The sequence below is a fragment of the Pteropus alecto genome, unplaced genomic scaffold (assembly GCF_000325575.1).
Source record: "Pteropus alecto unplaced genomic scaffold, ASM32557v1 scaffold49, whole genome shotgun sequence".
NCBI classification, from domain to species: Eukaryota; Metazoa; Chordata; class Mammalia; order Chiroptera; family Pteropodidae; genus Pteropus; species Pteropus alecto.
This window is the reverse complement of record NW_006443131.1, coordinates 158,733-175,690: the sequence shown is the minus strand read 5'-3', so window position 1 is coordinate 175,690 and position 16,958 is coordinate 158,733. Positions and strand designations below refer to the sequence as shown.

General features: G+C 47.9%; 5 protein-coding genes across 5 annotated transcripts; 4 read left to right on the top strand and 1 right to left on the bottom strand.

The window, feature by feature from the left end:
- The first annotated feature begins 404 nt into the window (after window positions 1-404).
- Window positions 405-5,922, top strand: LOC102889188. The gene is made up of 5 exons (XM_015598276.2): window positions 405-836; window positions 3,328-3,615; window positions 4,298-4,330; window positions 4,570-4,718; window positions 5,425-5,922. The coding sequence occupies exons 1-5, from the start codon at window positions 428-430 to the stop codon at window positions 5,857-5,859; spliced, it is 1,314 nt and encodes a 437-aa protein (XP_015453762.1). The 5' UTR covers window positions 405-427; the 3' UTR covers window positions 5,860-5,922.
- LOC102890691 (histone H4) lies at window positions 3,279-3,680 on the top strand. Its single transcript, XM_006923449.3, has one exon. The coding sequence runs from the start codon at window positions 3,309-3,311 to the stop codon at window positions 3,618-3,620; it is 312 nt and encodes a 103-aa protein (XP_006923511.1). The 5' UTR covers window positions 3,279-3,308; the 3' UTR covers window positions 3,621-3,680.
- Window positions 5,923-8,799: 2,877 nt separating the features above from the next.
- Window positions 8,800-9,575, top strand: LOC102890929 (histone H1.5). Its single transcript, XM_006923450.3, has one exon. It carries the CDS (start codon window positions 8,859-8,861, stop codon window positions 9,537-9,539), a length of 681 nt encoding a protein of 226 aa, XP_006923512.1. The 5' UTR covers window positions 8,800-8,858; the 3' UTR covers window positions 9,540-9,575.
- A 524-nt stretch (window positions 9,576-10,099) lies between these two features.
- LOC102891174 (histone H2A type 1) lies at window positions 10,100-10,581 on the bottom strand. Its single transcript, XM_006923451.3, has one exon. The coding sequence runs from the start codon at window positions 10,546-10,548 to the stop codon at window positions 10,156-10,158; it is 393 nt and encodes a 130-aa protein (XP_006923513.1). The 5' UTR covers window positions 10,549-10,581; the 3' UTR covers window positions 10,100-10,155.
- Window positions 10,582-10,798: 217 nt separating this feature from the next.
- Window positions 10,799-11,466, top strand: LOC102891412 (histone H2B type 1-K). Its single transcript, XM_025040871.1, has one exon. It carries the CDS (start codon window positions 10,873-10,875, stop codon window positions 11,251-11,253), a length of 381 nt encoding a protein of 126 aa, XP_024896639.1. The 5' UTR covers window positions 10,799-10,872; the 3' UTR covers window positions 11,254-11,466.
- The last annotated feature ends 5,492 nt before the right edge of the window (window positions 11,467-16,958 follow it).

Sequence of the window (16,958 nt, the reverse complement as noted above, 5' to 3'; positions counted from 1 at the left end):
AAAAAAAAAAAAAAAAAAAAATCTCTTAGCCAATCACGTCTTGCGCGCGCCTTTTCAAATCGATCAAAAGAAAGCCAGTTTCGAATGCCCAAAATTAAAAATTTATTCAGCAATTAAGATCTATCGCTGCAATTAAGGTAGACCCCTGCAGTAACTGATGTTCTATTCTGCCGAGAAACGGCCTGAGTCGGTAGAGGCCAGAGAGGGTTGAAACAGCGGCGGTTGAGGGGGCGGGTGGGAGGAAGAAGCCGACTTCGGGCTGAAGGCCCGGAGGTCACGCGACCGGAAAGCGGCCGCCGCTCCCAATCGGTGCCCCGCGAGCCGTGCGGGACAGACGCCGGGCCCAATCAGAGCGGGGCTCGCGTGATATATACGGGTGGCGGGGCGCCCTCCCGCCCGCATCGGCCTGTGCTCTCGGGAGGTCGCGATGGCTCGCACGAAGCAGACGGCGCGCAAGTCCACGGGCGGGAAGGCCCCGCGCAAGCAGCTGGCCACCAAGGCGGCCCGCAAGAGCGCGCCGGCCACCGGCGGCGTCAAGAAGCCGCACCGCTACCGGCCCGGCACGGTGGCGCTGCGCGAGATCCGCCGCTACCAGAAGTCCACGGAGCTGCTGATCCGCAAGCTGCCCTTCCAGCGCCTGGTGCGCGAGATCGCGCAGGACTTCAAGACCGACCTGCGCTTCCAGAGCTCGGCCGTCATGGCGCTGCAGGAGGCGTGCGAGGCCTACCTGGTGGGGCTGTTCGAGGACACCAACCTGTGCGCCATCCACGCCAAGCGCGTCACCATCATGCCCAAGGACATCCAGCTGGCGCGCCGCATCCGCGGGGAGCGGGCCTGAGCTCCGCCACTGGCGGCTTGAAACCCAAAGGCTCTTTTCAGAGCCACTTCCGTCCTCACAGACAGGAGCTGTTACACTCGCCGCCCTCTTGGCTGTTATGAACGCGGTCAGGGCACAGCTGTGGAAAGTGGGGGAAAGTTACTCTGCCCGTTTCGTCTTCTCAAGAAAAATAGGTGTAAATGTCATTGCAAGGCCTCCCCTGGGTCCCTTTATAGTAGCTACTCGGAGAAACTGTTGCTTAGCGGTGGTTACAAAGGCCACGATGTCTCGGCGATAGTACCACTTGGACCACTGAGAATCCAGGTGAAGGATCCCGCCCTCTGGTAAGTTCCTCTGCCAACTAAGAAAGGTGGGGCTCATAGCATCACATTTCCCCGCTTTGGATCTGAACCGTCTGGCATCAGTTCTGGTTAGGTCTGTTCTCTGACGCGTCCAAGGAGGCTGGTATTTCCAGAGAATTTTTGTTGAGTTACCTTTCCCATAGTTTAGCAGCAGCACCTGGTAACCCTTCAAGACAAAGGTCTTAGTGTTACTTTCCTTCACACCCACTCCATGATCCTATATGAAATTAGCGAAGTAGCCCTGTCACATTTACTAGCTTTCTGGAGCCTGGTAATGGAGAGCAGCATGAGGAGCAGACACAGGTCGGTGCCAGCCACCAACACCTGCGGATGGGCCCTGGAGGTCAATCATCTGACATACTGGTGACTCCCCTAAAGTGGAAGCCTTAGTGAGGCCATTTAGGGGCAGTGATTCCCCCAGCCCCGCGGAGGACCTCCCTGTGACTCCTCATGCCTTACATAGTGACTGCAGGGCCCATGTATGTCAACACACGCACACATGAAATAATAGCTTCAGGAATGTTCCCCTCGACTCTGTGCGAACCTACATTTTAAAACTTTAATAAATATTGCCCCTTCTCTCTCCCCACAGAATATCGTGCCATAGGAAAGGCTGAAGACTTGTTTTGTTCTCTGCTGTTGTAACCCCAGAGCAGAAAAGGCCTGACAGGCAGCGGGCGCTCCTTACATTCCAGTTGAATGAGAGTGTTGCTGCTTTGCTGTCTTTTAGGCCAGAGGTAGCTCCCACTCAGCCTCAGGCATCCGCAGGGTTTCCCACCTCCTGCCTTCCTCGTTCCTTCCCACATGCTTTTTGTCACTACTCTTACATGGTGAGTACGTAGAATACTGACAACAATTATGTAAACTTTTACAGTTTTCAAAGTATTTTCACTTGTTTTGTGTGTGTGATCCTGACCACAGCCTTCGGGGCTCAGACAGGGCATCGTTACTTCCTCTCTAGGTCTAGAAAAGTTTGTCCTTTCCAAAGGGACTTGAGTATTAGGGGCAAAGTCAGCAGAACTCTGTGCAGAAATCTTTCAGCACGCCTAAGGAGGGAAGGCAGAGGTTGGAATCAGCCTCCTATGGCTGTAAGAAAATAAAGGAGAATGAGTTTCTAGTAGTTGCTGTTGTTTTTAAGCAGGGACAAAGGAGCCTCTTTTCCTTTAAGGGGAAAGGCAGAGTTTGGGCCTAGCAAAGGTGCTTTTAGGAAATGTGCAAAAACTCTTTGATACCCTCTCAATCTTCTCTTTTGTCCAAAAATGCGACACATGCCCAATGTCCCTCACTGTCTTTGGAATTTTCATGCTTATGTGAATTTCCCATGGGCATGTATTAAAAGATTGACTTTCTCCTGCCAATTTGTGTCTGTTAACTTGATGATTAGCCCAGCTAATAGAACTTAGAAGATGGGAAGAAAATTATTAGTTTTTTAAACCTCCACCTTGTGGACGTTTTAACATCAACCTTTCCTATCCATGAGCAGGGTGCATCCTTCCATTTATTTGTGTCTTCTTCAATTGTTTCCTTCAATGTCTTACAGTTTCCTGAGTACAGCTCTTTTATTACCTTCGTTAGATTATTCCTAGATGTTTTATTCTTTTTGACACAATCATAAGTGGGATTGTTTTCTTACTTTCTCTGAGTTATTGGTGTATAAAAATGAAGCTGACTTCTGAATATTAATTTTGTATCCTGCTACTTTACTGAATTCATTTATGAATTTTAATAGTTTTGGTGAAATCTTTAGGGTTCTCTCTATACAGTATCATATCATCTGCAGGTAATGGCAGTTTTACATCTTCCTTTCCAATTGGCATGTCTTTTTCTCCTGTTTGTTGTGGCTAAGACTTTCCGTTCTATGCTGAATAAAAGCGAAAGTGGAATCCTTGTCTTGTTCCTGATCTTAAATAGCTTTCAGCACTTCATCTAGTTGAGAATGATAACTGAGGGCTTGTCTTATCTGGTCATTAGACGTTTTCTAAACCAAGGGGTGTAATTAAGCTCCGCCCTTTCCGTTTTCCTGGAAATGTGTGCTTGGGGCCTGCAGAGTTCCCAAACAGGTCCGCGGCGCCACTATATAAAACGCTGCCTGCAAAGTCTGGTACTTCGTTTGTGTACCTGTTGCAAAAATGTCTGGTCGCGGCAAAGGCGGAAAGGGGCTCGGCAAGGGGGGCGCCAAGCGCCACCGCAAGGTGCTGCGCGACAACATCCAGGGCATCACCAAGCCCGCCATCCGGCGCCTGGCGCGGCGCGGCGGCGTCAAGCGCATCTCCGGGCTCATCTACGAGGAGACCCGCGGGGTGCTCAAGGTCTTCCTGGAGAACGTGATCCGGGACGCCGTCACCTACACGGAGCACGCCAAGCGCAAGACGGTCACGGCCATGGACGTGGTCTACGCGCTCAAGCGCCAGGGCCGCACGCTCTACGGCTTCGGGGGCTGAGTCTGAACCCCGGCTCGCTTTCTGCAGCAAAACCAAAGGCCCTTTTCAGGGCCGCCCACTCCCTCTCGGGAAGAGCTGTGCGTGGCGGTCGTGCTCGGGGTGTCTTGGCGTCGGGGTCTGTGTTTAATGTCAGCGCGGTCTTTACCTTCCTCATAACTCAGACCTGGGTGGTGACTCCGCCACCACAGGCGTTACCCAGACTGCGTAGTGACCCAGTAGCGGCGGCTTCTGCCAATCGGGCGGGAGACAGGTCTTATGTCGCTTACAGGCAGGAATAAGAAGCCCATGTTGTCCCAGCTCCCCAATGGAGGGCGAAGCTCCCGAATCCCCAGCTTCCTCTAGCGGCGTCGCTGCCCGCCCCCTTGTTCCCTGTAAGAGGCTCAAATACCGGCCGTAGTTCCGCCGAGGAGGCGGTTGGCAGTGACGCCGACCCTTGGAAGCGCCCCAGCCTAGATCTTAGTTCTTGGGTGCGGGCGGGATTTCTATAAATGTACAACTTATGGAGCCTGCTAGGGGCTGCTGACTTCTCAGAGGAACCCAGAGCCATTAAAATAAACCACGCTGCCAGCAAAACGCTGGGTGTCACTTTCTAACCTATTTGCCCCGAGCGGCGTCAGGAAGGGTCGGCACACGTGGTCCTTGCCCCCTCCTCCCCCCGCCCCCGCTCCCGCTGTCAGGCATCGTGCTGAGTGGTGTCACCTCCAAACCCGGTAGGCTTGGTTTTAAATGTAGCTAACTGGGCCTTGCTGGTTTCCATTCAGGCTGTGCCCCTCGCTAAGCCTGAGCTACGCAGTTTGTAAATTATCGTTCAACAGTCAGTGCTCTAATTCGGGTCTCTAACTTCCTCTGAACCCGAGGGCCTAAGTTTGCATGTGTGAAGAGAGCGCCCTCCTGCGGTGACAGGCTCTCCGGCGGCTCCTGCCGCCTGCCCCCGCCCTCTGCCTTCTAGCTCCCGCCGCCGCGTGTTTCGCGGGCTCCGCCTCCAGGCGCTGCCTCTACTGCCTCAGGGGCCGGAGTGCTCCGAGCCTACATATCAGCACCCAAAGTCCCATCTTGGTGCCACCCACGAAATCTAAGAGGCATGAAAGTTTTTTTCAGGTCAGCTACCTGAGTTCAGGTTAACATGGACTTTGCAAATTCGCTTAGGAACTTAAACTATATAACTTGCCACAAAAAGTGGGTTTTGGTACCACCCACACCTCTCTATCTCCAGCATGTCCTTCGCCTACTACAGTGGCCAAACTTTCGGTGACTCAAATCTACACCACTTGTTTTGATACTTTTAGTGAGAGCCGGGATCATTTGCTCGTGTCCATTACGTTGGCGCTAGTGTCAAGGGCAGAATAGGTAGGACACTGCCCAAATACCATCGTCATCTTTTACAGAAAAAGGGCCGACCCTTCCTCAAGAACAAGGTTTTTGAGCAGTTTTTAAGCACGCTCAAGTTTGAAACCAGCTCAGCACAAATTTGAAACCCTTCAACGCCTACAATCAATGCCACGGTTCCTTTTCAGCTTCATTAAACTATGTTTGTCAAGATTTCAATTCATGACTCCTTTTTGTTTAAAGCAGTGCACGGCATTTTCAGATTTTCAAGACAAAATTTTCTTAAGGATTTGTGATGCTTCCTAGCGATAAGCCAGTAAGATCGAAGTAGAGGCGGGAAAATACATCCTTTCTTTAGAGGATCAAACCGAGAACTAATTTGTTGGGGAGGGGAGGAGCAGGGCGGTGCCCGGGGTGCGATCCAATCGGGGCCCGGGGATCTCTATAAATAGTGGGATCGCTGGGTCTCTACCATTAGTTAAGTAGTTTCCTCTACTTAGCCATGGCTCGGACCAAGCAGACGGCGCGCAAGTCCACGGGCGGGAAGGCCCCGCGCAAGCAGCTGGCCACCAAGGCGGCCCGCAAGAGCGCGCCGGCCACCGGCGGCGTCAAGAAGCCGCACCGCTACCGGCCCGGCACGGTGGCGCTGCGCGAGATCCGCCGCTACCAGAAGTCCACGGAGCTGCTGATCCGCAAGCTGCCCTTCCAGCGCCTGGTGCGCGAGATCGCGCAGGACTTCAAGACCGACCTGCGCTTTCAGAGCTCGGCCGTCATGGCGCTGCAGGAGGCGTGCGAGGCCTACCTGGTGGGGCTGTTCGAGGACACCAACCTGTGCGCCATCCACGCCAAGCGCGTCACCATCATGCCCAAGGACATCCAGCTGGCGCGCCGCATCCGCGGGGAGAGGGCGTGAATTTTTATGACATTCTAAAATTAATACACCCCACTCCAAAAGGCTCTTTTCAGAGCCCCTCAATTCTGCTAAAAGATCTGTTGCTCCTGCAGAGAACACGGCAGTCACACGTGAAAGTTCGCATATTCCCACGAGTAGCAATCGTGGCTACATGGTGACAGCCTCACCACTGTATACTGAGTATGGGCGACGCCGGCAGGTTCTGTGTATCCTGTGAATCTCGCGCGGCAAAACCTGCCCGGTTTCGGCGCCGTGAGCATCCGTTTCTGTATAAGCGTTCTTTAAACGACTGTCATTTTAAAAAACTGGACATTCGGCTAACAAGCAACAGGATAAGGATTGCAAGAGGGTTTAGAATCTTGCTAGCTTTTCTGTTTTGGTGTAATGTTTACAAAGTATGCTCTGGGCTTTGCCTGAGTGACTGGGAACTGGGCCGTGATGACCTGAAGGCTGTCATTTGTAAAATGCACTCTCAATAGCTCTGAAAACCTATTGTTTGCCCAAGTGTTTTAATATGTGCTTGTCTGTAACATTGGAGTTTCATGATTTTTTTTTTTTTTTTCCAAATAGAGACTCAGACTAGGGATTAAATCTGAGATGTCATTTTAAAGCTGTTCCTTTTTTCCACATATACAATACTGGTTTTCCTGACCAAACTTGGCTCTATTTTGTCCAAAATCCCAGCTCTTAAAAGTTCTCTCATGTGCTTTTCAAATCTGACTATCAGTGCTGCTTACCTTGCGGGCACACGTCCTAACTACAGGAGTTAGCAGAGGTGTGTGAAGGCCATTTCCTCTGGAGTGTTTGCAGGCAGGTCCGCCACCTGGGCCTTCCTTGCCTTTCCAGTTTTGGGTTTGTTCTTCCAGAGCACTTCTATCTGAACTCTTGGCTCCTCGCAAAGCTTTTTGAAGTCCCAGAATTGATTCAGTATAAAGTCTGATGGAGCCAGAAGCCTCTTCCTACAGAGCAGTTTGGAGCTTGCTCCTTTAATGGCTGTCAGGTATGGAGATAGCATGATGTTGCCTCTCCGAGCTTCAGAGATTGTCCTCTTCCCCACCTTCTAGGATTTTCCATCGTTACAGACCCGAGACCAGGTGGTCTATGATCAAACCTCAGAGCTCCAGTTATCAACTGCATAACCTTTGGCAAGTTACCCATCTTTCTGAGCCTTAGCATGTATAGCTGTAAAATGTGGCAAATTAATTAAAATCTGTAGCGCATCCTCAGATTACTTCCTGGCATTTAGTAAATGCTCGGCGCACATTAGCTCTTATTGTTCTCTCCTGTCCCTTAAGCATGGAGGGTTTTCCCTCTGGATCTTGGAAAAGTTTGGGATTGGAACAATGGGAAATGGTGAGTTAGAACACTTTCTTGTTAAGATCTCTTTTTCTTTAGTTCTTGTTTTGCATCGTTCTGAAAGCGGCAGGCTTGTAGCAACACACCATGACCTATGTCTATGTGGATGAGTTTGAAACACAGCAAAAGGCCAGGTAGTAAATATTTTAGGTTTTGCTGGCCACATATGGACTCTGTCACATTTTTTCCTAACATAATCTAAAAATCTAAAACCCACTTTTACCTTGAAGGCCATACAAAAACAGGCCACTGACCATTATTTGGCCATTGTTAGCTATAGTTTCAACTCCAGAAACTGGAGAGAAGTGTGTTGGCTACTCCCCTACAGTGTTTCAGAGGGGACAACTAAGAACCGATGATTGTATTAGAGGTCAAAATCATCATTTAATCTCCCTTATCATCCAGGTTAGGCACAAAGTCCTGTCCATTCACCGCACTACCTTCCAAATAAATAGCAAACATCTCCATCCTCCATTCCAACCTCACGGGCCTTGACTCGGTTCCCTTAAATGTTGTTTTCCTGAATTTAGTTCTGGAAATTACCAATCTACCCTTCCTATAGTCAGTAACCAATTATTTTTCTAAATACAGATCCATCTTCACTTAAACACAGTAATATCCACATTGATGTCTCCTTTCTGCTTACAGAAGTGTTTGTGATGGTACAACTTGTTAAATGTTGACGAAGATAAGTTTGAATAAGAACACTAAGAAAAGCACCTTGACAAACGGACAGAGTCCCATAGCAGATAAACAGTTGTTTGTGCTTTTGAGAACTACGGCAATCCCTTGAATAATTTTTAGCAGGTTTCAGTTTTTCTCTAAAACATTATCTGAGCTACACATTTCTCATCCTTATTTTAATGGCTTTGCCTAGAAACTAAAGAGAGAATGCATCTCAATAAAAAAACATACGAAATTTAAGTTTGAATTTGAATCCAGGTCGTTGGGTCCTGAAACCAAAGCAATTTCTATTCCTCCTGCTGCAAGGTAGAAGTCACTGTGGCAGCTGAAGGTCTCTCTAAAGACATTGGCAGTGGACACTCCTAGGAAGCAGAACCCGTTTTTTAAGTAAAGTCTACATGGTTGATGTGGGGCTCTAGGCAACCAGCCACCAATGTGTTACTTGCTACAGTTAGAAACAAAGTTTATGCTGAAACCAAGAAGCCTAGTGTCTTTTCTCTCCAAAAAAATCAAAGACCAAACTTAGACACAAAGCCTTTTTAATACATTCACTTGATACTTTGTAGAAATTTATTGCAACATGCAGCTAAATAGCACGTTGCCCTAAACCGGGTAGATTCCTATGGAAAGCTGAAGGGATTTTAAAAAATATTTTTGATCTGTTGCGCGGGATTCATGAAAACTCAGACAAGTGTGTGAACCTGGAGGCTGTTTTCCACCTTTGCAGCTTCAAAGCATCAAATTATGTACTATTGTTTTCAGCATTTAATCAGGTTGGGGAGGCTAGGAAACACAGTTTGAGTCCAACGGGACAGTCGGCTGCCTGAGGGCGGTGGATCGGACGCCCCACCAATCACAGCGCAGCCCCGGCTTATAAAAGCCCGGGCCCGAGGCCGGCAGCACTGCGAACTTTCTCTTTGCATTTTGACTCTCTCCCTCTGGCATCTCCTCCCTTCGCCATGTCGGAAACCGCTCCTGCCGAGACGGCCGCCCCAGCGCCGGTGGAGAAGTCCCCGGCGAAGAAGAAGGCGGCCAAGAAGGCGGCGGGCGGGGGCGCGGCCAAACGCAAGGCGTCCGGGCCGCCGGTGTCCGAGCTCATCACCAAGGCCGTGGCCGCCTCCAAGGAGCGCAGCGGCGTGTCGCTGGCCGCGCTCAAGAAGGCGCTGGCGGCCGCCGGCTACGACGTGGAGAAGAACAACAGCCGCATCAAGCTGGGCCTCAAGAGCCTGGTGAGCAAGGGCACCCTGGTGCAGACCAAGGGCACCGGCGCCTCGGGCTCGTTCAAGCTCAACAAGAAGGCGGCCCCCGGCGAGGCCAAGCCCAAGGCCAAGAAGGCGGGCGCGGCCAAGCCCAGGAAGCCTGCAGGGTCTACCCCTAAGAAGCCCAAAAAGGCCGCAGGAGCCAAGAAAGCCGTGAAGAAGACCCCCAAGAAGGCGAAGAAGCCCGCGACCGCTGGCGTCAAGAAGGTGGCCAAAAGCCCGAAGAAGGCCAAGTCCGCTGCCAAGCCCAAGAAGGCGGCCAAGAGCCCGGCCAAGCCCAAGGCCGTGAAGCCCAAGGCGTCCAAGCCCAAAGCCGGGAAACCCAAGGCGGCCAAGCCCAAGGCTGCGAAGGCCAAGAAGGCGGCTCCGAAAAAGAAGTAGGAAGCTGGCCTTTTACAAAAGGCAACAAAACCCAAAGGCTCTTTTCAGAGCCACCCAGAGAACTCCGGAAGCAGCTGTACACTGCAGCCCTTAACGCTTTGACTGATGTTGCTATTGGCAAACGACCCCTCGCTTTCTAGTTTACCGTTTTCCAGTTTGCGGCTTTACTCTTTGTGGAGTTTAACTGGAAACGGACAAGTAAGCCTTGAGTAACAAATTACTATTAGCTTTTCGATGTGAGTCCTGAGTCCTTCCCGATCTGTAAGCTTAATTTAAAAAGCGCGCGCTCTTGGCGTTCTGACTCGTCAGTGTTCTTATTCAGCCTTTCGCCTCCTAGTGGACTTTATGTGCCTTACATTTCGCAGCAGGTTGAGCAGCCATGGGAAGTGAGGCTGGCTCCGCCCACTGTTGTGGAGGTAAAATTCAGACAGAACCTCAACATAAAAAGTGGCTCTCACTTCCTCAACCCTCTGGCAAGCTAGTGACATGATTTTCCTTTCACAATTCACACAAGTGAGGGAGTTAAGCACCCTAGTGCGCCAGCTGCTCTATGGAAACAGTTAAGTGGCCCTGAAAAGAGCCTTTGGTTTCGAATGCGTTGCTCTCCACTGCGGGTTTACTTGCCCTTGGCCTTGTGGTGGCTCTCGGTCTTCTTGGGCAGCAGCACGGCCTGGATGTTGGGCAGCACGCCGCCCTGCGCGATCGTGACCTTGCCCAGCAGCTTGTTGAGCTCCTCGTCGTTGCGGATGGCCAGCTGCAGGTGGCGCGGGATGATGCGCGTCTTCTTGTTGTCGCGCGCCGCGTTGCCCGCCAGCTCCAGGATCTCGGCCGTCAGGTACTCCAGCACGGCCGCCAGGTACACGGGCGCGCCGGCGCCCACCCGCTCGGCGTAGTTGCCCTTGCGGAGCAGGCGGTGCACGCGGCCCACGGGGAACTGCAGCCCGGCCCGCGACGAGCGCGTCTTGGCCTTGGCGCGCGCCTTGCCGCCCTGCTTCCCGCGTCCGGACATGATAGAGGGAACCGCTCGCCCGAGTGAGGTCTGACGCCGGCGCCCAGAGCGGCGCCCTTTATAGTGGGTGCTGGGCGCGAAAGTGAATCCGCGCCATTGGCGAAGAGTTCAAGCGCTTCCACTTAAGCCAATGGACTCCTGCGTTTGAAAAACGCCTCACTGACTGGACGACGTCGACAGGTGACGTTTCCAGGATTCACCACCAATCGGACGCGAGCTTATTCAGCGCGTCCTCTAAGAGGCTGCGAACCCAGAGGGCCCGCACTGTCCGTCTCGCTCGTCCTCGCTGTGGTGTCCCGTGTCCTCCGGCGGCTCCTCCCGACCATGCCCGAGCCCGCCAAGTCGGCGCCCGCCCCGAAGAAGGGCTCCAAGAAGGCGGTGACCAAGGCGCAGAAGAAGGACGGCAAGAAGCGCAAGCGCAGCCGCAAGGAGAGCTACTCGGTGTACGTGTACAAGGTGCTGAAGCAGGTGCACCCCGACACCGGCATCTCGTCCAAGGCCATGGGCATCATGAACTCGTTCGTCAACGACATCTTCGAGCGCATCGCGGGCGAGGCGTCGCGCCTGGCGCATTACAACAAGCGCTCGACCATCACGTCGCGGGAGATCCAGACGGCCGTGCGCCTGCTGCTGCCCGGGGAGCTGGCCAAGCACGCCGTGTCCGAGGGCACCAAGGCCGTCACCAAGTACACCAGCGCCAAGTAGACGCGCGTCCGGACGCCCTTTCTCTCGACTCCAAAGGCTCTTTTCAGAGCCACTCACGTTTTCCAGAGAGAACTGGCACTCATTTTATACTGCTTAAGAGGTAGGCAGCTGTAGTTTTAAATTTTATTTCTCAAATGTTTATTTTGTGCTGAACTCCCACGTTGTTTGTTTTTAAAAAGGAATTAAAGTGTTACAGACATCAAAAACCCAGAATGATACTTAAAATGATGTTTTCGTTCATTGCATGCTGATTACCCTCCAGCTGAGTAAATGAATTCGTTAGTGACTAGAAAACTTCAGATGCTTTTTAAGGTGGAAAAAGTTGCCTAGCTGTAGTGAGAATCATGTTCGCTGAATGTTAACCTCCGCAGCCTGCACCATTTTCAGCTCCCCTGCCCCATGCTGTATAAATACCACATAAAATGGCTTCAGGGAAACTCCTCAGCTTGTTTCGTAACGTCAGTGCTGGCATGTGCCTTCTGTGTACCTCTCTAGATCTATGTTTGCACAAAATAACTTAATGGTTTGAAATGACGGTGGGGGCGGGAAGTTTAGAAGCGAAGACAGTCACCCCTCTTGGTTAGGGATAAGCATCACTGCATCCCGCAGTTGAAATTTTCCTCCTGGTGCTTTCTGCCCACCTCCACCTCCACCTCCACCTCCCTCCTTGTGAAGTTCCACTGATGCACCTTGATCCTGCTTCCTGTTCTACACGCACATTTTCATGTTTCACCTCTTTCCAGGATGGCATCCCGTTCACTGCAATTTAAACAGTTTCAAAATTTTCTAGTGGGGGGGAGTTTAGACTATAGGTCAGGTTTTCTCTCTAAGTCAATGGCACATCTCATCTCTCCTTCCACCTCACCTTTTTTCCTTCTGTAACAAGGGGAAAATTCTAAGTGAAATGCAGTCTTTCCGAACTATGAAGGAGGGTGGCAGACGTCTTCCAAGAGCCGCGCTGTCTCCCAGCGTGTAGGCAGGCCTCTGAGAGCTGACACAGCTTTTCCAGGAATCAGTGTGGAAATACAAGTCCCGTGGATTCTAGACCATCAGATAAGATCTTAAGTCCCAACATCTTGACTGTTTTTTTCTAGCTACTACTCAGTCTTTTCCCATTAAAAGACAGGAGGCCTTAGATAGGCTATGGGAATAAAAGCACGAAATTTGGGGTAAATTTATGAGTTAAGGGAGCAAAGGACAGAGTTAAGAAGCCAAATCTGCAGACAAAGCCAGTGGCTGTATTCCCTCTGGCCTGGAAAAGGTGGCTGAGAACATAATTAGAATATTTATGGGGGCTTAATATTCACCCATTTCTTTACTACATCAATCAATATTGAATATAAAGTTAGGACTATCACTTATGCGGTGAAGAAATGAACTAATACTACTAGGCTCCCAAAGAGCAATTATTTCCTGGAATGCACCTTATGGCTATTCTTTATTCACATAATGATAATAAAGAAATGGCCACTCTCACTTGATCAGTTGTCTGTCCCTAGTTTCTCGCTCCTCTTGTATCCCGTATCCCGTGATTCCCAGCTTTAATCGTGCATCAGGATTGCTGGTGGAACTTTGTAAAAATACATATATATAGTCACTACCTCGCCCCGCCCCCAGAGATTCTGATTTAATTGATTAAAAGAGGTGCCTGGGCACCAGGGATATTTGAAATTCCCCCGGCGATGCTAGGAGGGTTGAGAGGCACAGTGTTCCATGCCAGGAGTGGGACGCAGCTTCTAAAGTGGCACCCAGGGTGCCCCCCTTTTGATCTATGTGTCCCCGTGGAGCCCTTCCCACACTGTTGCAGGCTTGATCAACAGGATGTGGCAGAAGAGATGGTAGGTCACTTCCAAGGTGAGAGAAGAGACTTCCGCCTTGATCGCTCCTACTCTCTCTCGGATCACTTGCTCCAGAGGAAGGATGCCAGCCTTGGGCATGAGTGACTCTACGGAGAGTCTCACATGGTGAACTGAGGCGTCCAGCCGATTACATCTGCATTGGGAGGGACCCTCTTCTTGGACCTTGTAGGCTCCAGTCCCAGTAAAGACTTCATTGACCACAACCTCAAGAGAGAGCTCAAACGAGACGCCCCCAGCTGATGCCTGGTCCTCACACTCTGTGAGGTAAGACATGTTTGCCATCTTAAGCTGCTGAGTTTTGGACTAATGCGTTACACAACATATTTAGTTGCTAATATACTAACTAAATCTTAACAATCTTTTCTTTCGTGGTCGAACTGCATTGCCCTCTTCCAAGAAACTTGCCCAGATTGCCACATTCCAGAATAATATTTATTCCCTCCAAAGTCCTATAGTAGTTAACATTAAGTATAGTTTAATATACTACATAATATTAATTACATGTTATATATAATAATATAATTTGTATTATATTCATAATATGTAATTATACATTTATATAACATACATAGATGTGTAATTTGTGTAGAAATAGAACAATCGCATTGTCGTTTACTGTTGTATGACGCTGCATTTATTATTTTATTCAGTATTATTCAAACTCAGTCATTTGAATTCCACTTTTACAATTTTTTTCTTCTGTGTCTGGGTGTAATCTAAACTATTATTTACTTAATATTTTTCTTTAAATATATTTTTTAGAACATGAAATCAATGTATTTTAAATAACAATGTTACATCATTGCCCTGGTGAAACGTCTCTACCTCTGACCATAAACAGAAAGTAACTGCAACAATATTTAAAAAAAGAAAAATGATCACATTCAATTCCAGCAATATGTTGTTGCTGTCTATTAGGTTGAGCTTGAGGCCTGCTCTTTGTTAGAAATTTGAAAAGGGGTAGGATGTGGGAGGAATAGCAAATTTTAGTGAAGCTTTAATGAACTGCTACTTAATCAGATTTAAGGAGAGTAAAAAAGAATATCTTTCCACTCTGTTTCAACATTTTAAACATCAGAGTCCACATATAAACAGTCCACATTAATTTCCTGTGCCCCTGTGGTACTTGATACAGAACTAGGAAAACATTGGTTTAATTAACGTACTATTTAATGGAACCACTATTATATGCCTAAGTCAGGAAATATGAAAATATATAACTCAGAGAAGCTCACATTGTGGTAGAACATTTATAAAGTCATCTTACTTTTATTTCTCAATCTGTTTAATAATTAACCGATGATTTTGTTGAAAGAAAAAATCTACATAATACCTTTTCATGGCAACTTTTATGCGTGCACCTCATCCAGGCCCAAAGAACATGTGAGGAATCAGTGTACACCATCTCATAAAGTCCTTCTGAGAAAACTAGGACCTCGCTATTGTCTCTATTTTGCAAACAATCAAGAGAATCACAGGCCCATTGAAGTACCCACAGTGCCCAGCCAGCAAGCGTGGAGTAGAGCATCAGTCTACTCATGTGACACAACTTGGAAAAATTGTCCGTTAGGATCAGATTTTCTCATCTATTTCTATGCTACAATCTGTTTCTTTCTGTTCTATAAATTGTTCATTAGGTAAAAATATTGACAAAAAATTACTTGGGGCAAATCATGTGAATTATTTGAGCTACCAGCTATACAGTCCAATGTGAAACAAAGTGACATTCTGGTTTGGATTAGCTCAAACCCAGTTTCCCAAGGCCAATCAGCAATGGCATAAATTAATCAAGATTAATTATGCCTGGCTCACCAAAGTGAAAATAACCCACGATATCTATCTCTGAGGGCTCTTTTTTTCCCTTCCTTTTAGGAATTTTAACTTTCTAAACATTGGAGTGTAATGGACCTGAAATGTGAGCCTTGTATAAAAGAACCACACGTTTCTCTCCATTCTGAAGATTTTAGCCACCCCCTCCTCCATATTCATCTAGATATCTTCCCTGCCGATAATTACCTGTCATCTGGGCAGTACACACACACACAAACACACACACACACACACCCCCAAGCGCGTGCACGCGTATGCACATTCTCCAGGCCAGGATATACATGTGCTTAGATAACTTACTGTCTAAACCATCTTCCCATTTCCTCTCTTGGATTTTCTCTGCTGATTCCCTCATTCTGTAAAACAAAACAATACCAGAACTAGCTGCCCCTTATCTTCATAGATGGATGAATAGACAGGATCAAAAGCACATGTGCTTTGAAAGATAGTGATTTTAAAAATGTATGCTTCACACACACACACACACACACACACACACACACACACCCCAAGCGCGCGCACGCGTATGCACATTCTCCAGGCCAGGATATATGTGCTTAGATAACTTACTGTCTAAACCATCTTCCCATTTCCTCTCTTGGATTTTATCTGCTGATTCCCTCATTCTGTAAAACAAAACAATACCAGAACTAGCTGCCACTTATCTTCATAGATGGATGAATAGACAGGATCAAAAGCACATGTGCTTTGAAAGATAGTGATTTTAAAAATGTATGTTGAATTTACTGTCCTCAAATGTCTTGAGAGATATGGTGGCAGGAGAGAAGATACATTAAAAATGTGTAATTTCTCTTCTTAATGATTCAAGGAGAGCTGTCACAAAGATTTTGTGAGAAGCTGAATGGACAGTTTACAAGAGCTGAAGGAGTTTGGCTGCTGATTTAATTGTGGTCCAAATCCTGAGTTTGCAGAATGTGTGTGCCCTTTTAACAGCCTCTATCAGTCTTTTTTTCCTACTCTCTAAAAGAAACTAATACTATCTAGAGAAATACTATCAGGTTTGGGGCTCTCATTTATGAGATTTCCTTATGACAGTAGTTGATGCTTGTAACTTGTTTTATGATAGTTATATTTACCTCTGAGCTTTTCTCCATTTTCTTGTCCTTCTATCACAAAGATATCCACTGCTTAATATTTTAAAACATTTATTCATGAAGCTATCTATTAAATAATATATGCTTAAATAATATATAATTGGGCTTTATTTTTGAAATGGTACCATGAACCTTCTGAGATTTATGTTTCTGAAATTCAACCGGTGCTGTGTATCTCAATCATTTTCTCTTCTCTGTGTTATCCCATTGTATAAATGCACCTCAATAAATGTATTTATTCATTTGGCCATGAACATATGCTTGCTTCTAGTACTTTGCTATTAAAAATAGCACTGGTCCATTCTTGTATGTCTCAGTTGCAATGTGTGCAGAATATTCTCATGAAAACACCTAGGAGTGAACTCGTGGAGGTACTGGAAGACTGTAATTGGATAAAGGGCATCATCAGTAACCTTCAGCAAACACAATTCAACATGAGAGCATTTCTACACTGACACGGGCAAAGACCAAAACAGCTTTAAATATCTATGCCATTCCTAAGGAGTTAAAATGGAGAGATGAGTTTTGACTTCCTGAACTGGGGGTAGGAAGGACTCTCGTGTTCTACTTTCTAATTTTCTTTTTAAATTTCATATAATTAGTAGAGAAACAGTACATGCAAGAGACACAGAGAAAACATGAAGCAGATTTCACGAGAAAGGTAGAGAATAAGCCTAAACCCTGCTAAAAAGAATTTCAGAGCAATAAAGTGGATAAAATGAAAGTTCCTCCTACAAAACCCAGAATTCTCCGTTTAGGACAGAATGGCACCGTCAGACCTGTGATTTATTAAACTACCTTCGCAGAGCCTAAGTTGGCTGTCCCGGGCAAATGTGCAGCCGCTTGATGCTGTAATTTGAACTGGGTCCTCACTTCCACTTCTTTGACTTCTGCCTTTCTA